The 5,000-nt window shown below is 38.0% G+C and overlaps 1 protein-coding gene across 1 annotated transcript in view; it reads left to right on the top strand.

Moving 5' to 3' along the window:
• Window positions 1–5,000, top strand: part of LOC138002562 (26S proteasome regulatory subunit 6A-B) — a 24,933-nt gene that overhangs the window by 18,495 nt on the left and 1,438 nt on the right. The window contains exon 17 of the mRNA XM_068848589.1: window positions 261–433. Within this exon, the coding sequence (XP_068704690.1) occupies window positions 261–433 (173 nt within the window). The remainder of the gene's footprint in view (window positions 1–260; window positions 434–5,000) is intronic.

The following is a 5,000-nucleotide window of genomic DNA, read 5'->3' as shown; positions in this document are numbered from 1 at the left end:
ATCATAAGCGCCTTTGCCACCCAAGAATGTATCAGTTTTTGATGGCTAATAACTGGCTCGTTATCAAAGCTAAAAAGGCTTAAAACTGGAGATTTAACTAAGGGGAACAAGTGCTTGTACCTCTTGAAGTCAATTTGTACATAGCATAATGCCCTCTGTAAGCGAACTCGTATGTTAATGAAACAAAATGACGTCGGCAAAGATTCCCTCATAGGGGAGAGGTCAGTCTATCTTAAGAATTTGTGTTGACTTTTCATTAGGTCGGTTGGATAGGAAGATCGAGTTACCAAACCCAGACCAGGAGGCGAGAGCGCGGATCATGCAGATACACTCCAGAAAGATGAATGTCAGCCCTGATGTGAACTTTGATGAACTGTCTCGGTGTACCGATGATTATAATGGCGCCATGTTAAAAGCTGTCTGCGTTGAAGCGGTAAGGGCAGGGAAATTAGCAGCAAAGAGCTGATTCTTAAGTGGAAAACCAATCTTTTCCTTTAATTTGTAATAATAATATCAAATAACAATATTTTGTTATTTGTTTTCAAACGTATTTCATTCACCTGGTATAGCAATGTTTCTCATGACGTCACCCATTGTTATTAAGGGGGTGGCTCTTAACTACCAAACCGCTGCTATGGACTCCTTCAAATAGTCATTTCTCGAATTCCTTTAACTCTGCAGTAATCCTTTTTTTGCCAAGTGTGTTCTATTTAATATTCCTTTGTATGTTTCGACTCACAACCATATTTGGTAAATCACGTGACCAAAACAGAAACTGCCTAAAAACTCAGCGAGTTAACTATGTTTTTCACACATTTTTAACGCAACAGTATGAAAACATTCTAACACAAAATCTGTAGCATGGAGTTTAAAAGAAATAATTTCTCAAAAAAATGATGTCATAAGGCCCTCCTTTGATACACTTTTCAAAATATCAGTTCCATTTTTTGTCCAAATAGAAATTCCTTGCTACAGTTTACGGAAAATTATGGGACGGTTCCCATCCGGTGTAAAAACCACCTCTTTCTTTCGTTTCCTGGGAGCTATTACCTGTTTTTGACTGAAACGCACGGCAGAGTTATGGGACTGGTTGAACATGCTCCTGTTTGAAGAGATGTCAGATTTCCATTGAAAAAGTTACTTCAAAGAACCATCCATGCAATCTTTTTGTAGGGCTCTTCTATGAGGGGTGATCAGGGTCAAAATTCAGTTTTGCTATTCCGCAGTTCGATTTTGCAATGAGACTGCGCTGCTATCTTATTACGCAATTTGTTCTACCTGTTATGACTCGCAAGTTCGTTATTACGAGGTTGAAATACGCCATTTTATAATTACAAATTGCAATACTCCATTCTTATTCAGTTTGCCATTATTACATTTTGCCTTCCTGTTACGATGGTCGAGCTCCAGTTTTGCCGCTCTACTGGTTTATTCTGTGAACAGCAGTTTGGCGTTCAAAGTCAGTTTTACTTCGTCTGTACGTCTTTCCCAATTGCTACCTGTGTTCCGTTATGCAATTCAGTTGTTCTGTTACGCTGTTCAGTTGTGCTGTTACGCTGTTTAGTTGTGCTGTTACGCTAACCATGCGCGGTCCGAGCTGGACGTGCGAGGACTCAGAACGAAAGCTCACTCCAATTCAAGATGGCGATGGCTTTGTTATTGTTGTCGTTCTTTGTTTTCTATGGAACCAGTGGAAACCATACAAAAAATACCTTCAATATGTTTTTGAGATTACAGTGCTTTTAGGTGTCTCCGTCAACTGTGAAGAGAAGCTTGCGTTGTCTGTTTCTGCGAGTTATGCTGTGATAGCAGGTAAAGATTTGGATCATATAGTTTTAGCGATTGTTAATGACTTTCCGAAGTGTGGTTATAAGAGAATGACTGGTTTTCTGCTTGCAAGTGGACTTAGTGTTTAGCAAAGAGCGGATCCGAGAGTCAATGCGTCGTGTTGATCCAGAAGGAGAGTAATTGAAGGGCATTACAGCTTAATACCGTTAATAGGAGACAGTGTACACTCACCCCTAGTATTGTGAAACATTGACACCAATCACAAGCTTAAAAGGTTAAAAGGTGTTAATTATAATGACTGGTTAAGGTATACATGTCAAACTGCACTACATACCTGAAATGATAAGAGTTCCCATCTGAAGCAAGTGGTACATTAGTCGTGTGGAAGAAAATGAGATCATGTAAATTTATAAGGCAAAAACATATTGAGCAACTTTGTACCACATGGAGACTAATTTATACACTTTAATAAAATGCAAATAATGCAAGACGTTGATTGTGCACACTCCTGCCAGCAACTTTACTACCCTTATCTGGTCTTCTATCAGGATGTGAGAGCATACATTATGTAATATCATCATTTTCCCTTCTTTATCTGTTTTCACCCTCGAGGGGAGACCGTAACATGCTACAGCAGTTGAAATTTCTTCAAAAGCAGTTATAGCTGTTGTTATCATGAAAGCTGAGATACAATGTCAATTCGACTATAGCCATCAGTGAAGCTATGGATCACAAATCTTCATCTGCAAAGCCCTTGTCGTTTGGAAGTAAATTAAAGAGCAGACTACCTGGCTGAAAGATGAAGCACTAAGGTTTTGTGTTTTACAAACCTATTGTTCATAGGATTAAGGGACATTCATGTACTGAACGAAGTGGTAGATGTATTATTCAAAATCCAGATCCATCTAACAATTTATATTAGAACGAGAATGAGGAGAGATCAATTAAGATAATTAAGGTAAACGTTATTAAAACCAAGTTTAGACCTGGGTATAAGTGTCTACTTGGATCTGTTGTAGCTTAAAGGGCCTATGTCACGGTATTTTAGAATGATTTGGCAAAATCTTTAGTTAATCACAAATTTTAAACCCGAAAACGGTTATCTAGAATTCCTTTACTAAAATGCAAATAATGCAAGACGGGGTAAGGTAAATGTTGCTGAAGGCAAGTTTTGGTTTCATACAATAAAAAAAGTTTCAAGCATTTGGGCTCTATTTCACATATGTAGTCAACATTAAAAGGGCTATGCCATGCATGATTAATTTCATTCCACTCAAGACTCAAAATAACCACTTAAAACTTAAAAAAAAGAAAAAGAAAAGAAATACGAATAAAGCTAAAGAGATACATGGATAGGATAAAAGTAACGAGAATGAAACGGATTTTACAATAGTTTATTAGAATTTCCCTGTCTAACGATAATTTTCTTTCCAAGGATTGTTTCATTTTATTGGTAAAAGAATTCTAGATAACCGTTTTCGGGTTTAAAATTTGTGATTAACTAAAGATTTTGCCAAATCACTCTAAAATACCGTGACATAGGCCCTTTAAACTACAACAGATACAAGTAGACACTTATATACCCAGGTCTAAACTTGGTTTTAATACTTACTTGATCTCTCCTCATTCTTGTTCTAATATAAATTGTCAGATGGATCTGGATTTTGAATAATACATCTACCACTTCGTTCAGTACATGAATGTCCCTTAATCCTATGAACAATAGGTTTGTAAAACACAAAACCTGATGGCTATAGTCGAATTGACATTGTATCTCAGCTTTCGTGATAACAACAGCTATAACTGCTTTTGAAGAAATTTCAACTGCTGTAGCATGTTACGATCTCCCCTCGAGGGTGAAAACAGATAAAGAAGGGAAAATGATGATATTACATAATGTATGCTCTCACATCCTGATAGAAGACCAGATAAGGGTAGTAAAGTTGCTGGCAGGAGTGTGCACAATCAACGTCTTGCATTATTTGCATTTTATTAAAGTGTATAAATTAGTCTCCATGTGGTACAAAGTTGCTCAATATGTTTTTGCCTTATAAATTTACATGATCTCATTTTCTTCCACACGACTAATGTACCACTTGCTTCAGATGGGAACTCTTATCATTTGAGGTATGTAGTGCAGTTTGACATGTATACCTTGACCAGTCATTATAATTAACACCTTTTAACCTTTTAAGCTTGTGATTGGTGTCAATGTTTCACAATACTAGGGGTGAGTGTACACTGTCTCCTATTAACGGTATTAAGCTGTAATGCCCTTCAATTACTCTCCTTCTGGATCAACACGACGCATTGACTCTCGGATCCGCTCTTTGCTAAACACTAAGTCCACTTGCAAGCAGAAAACCAGTCATTCTCTTATAACCACACTTCGGAAAGTCATTAACAATCGCTAAAACTATATGATCCAAATCTTTACCTGCTATCACAGCATAACTCGCAGAAACAGACAACGCAAGCTTCTCTTCACAGTTGACGGAGACACCTAAAAGCACTGTAATCTCAAAAACATATTGAAGGTATTTTTTGTATGGTTTCCACTGGTTCCATAGAAAACAAAGAACGACAACAATAACAAAGCCATCGCCATCTTGAATTGGAGTGAGCTTTCGTTCTGAGTCCTCGCACGTCCAGCTCGGACCGCGCATGGTTAGCGTAACAGCACAACTAAACAGCGTAACAGCACAACTGAACAGCGTTACAGAACAACTGAATTGCATAACGGAACACAGGTAGCAATTGGGAAAGACGTACAGACGAAGTAAAACTGACTTTGAACGCCAAACTGCTGTTCACAGAATAAACCAGTAGAGCGGCAAAACTGGAGCTCGACCATCGTAACAGGAAGGCAAAATGTAATAATGGCAAACTGAATAAGAATGGAGTATTGCAATTTGTAATTATAAAATGGCGTATTTCAACCTCGTAATAACGAACTTGCGAGTCATAACAGGTAGAACAAATTGCGTAATAAGATAGCAGCGCAGTCTCATTGCAAAATCGAACTGCGGAATAGCAAAACTGAATTTTGACCCTGATCACCCCTCATACTCTTCTACTAAAAAGCTTGCTTGACAACCATTGTCTTGTCAGAACCCATCTTATCTCCATTTGTCTCTTCTAACCGTGATCCCTTCGACTTTGTTGAATGATGTTGAACGACCGCTGTGGTGTGGAAACGGTTTCAACACATC

Source organism: Montipora foliosa, chromosome 1 (assembly GCF_036669935.1).
Source record: "Montipora foliosa isolate CH-2021 chromosome 1, ASM3666993v2, whole genome shotgun sequence".
In the NCBI taxonomy this organism is placed as follows: Eukaryota; Metazoa; Cnidaria; class Anthozoa; order Scleractinia; family Acroporidae; genus Montipora; species Montipora foliosa.
The sequence above is the reverse complement of the archived record's forward strand: the minus strand, read 5'-3'. Positions and strand labels throughout refer to the sequence as shown.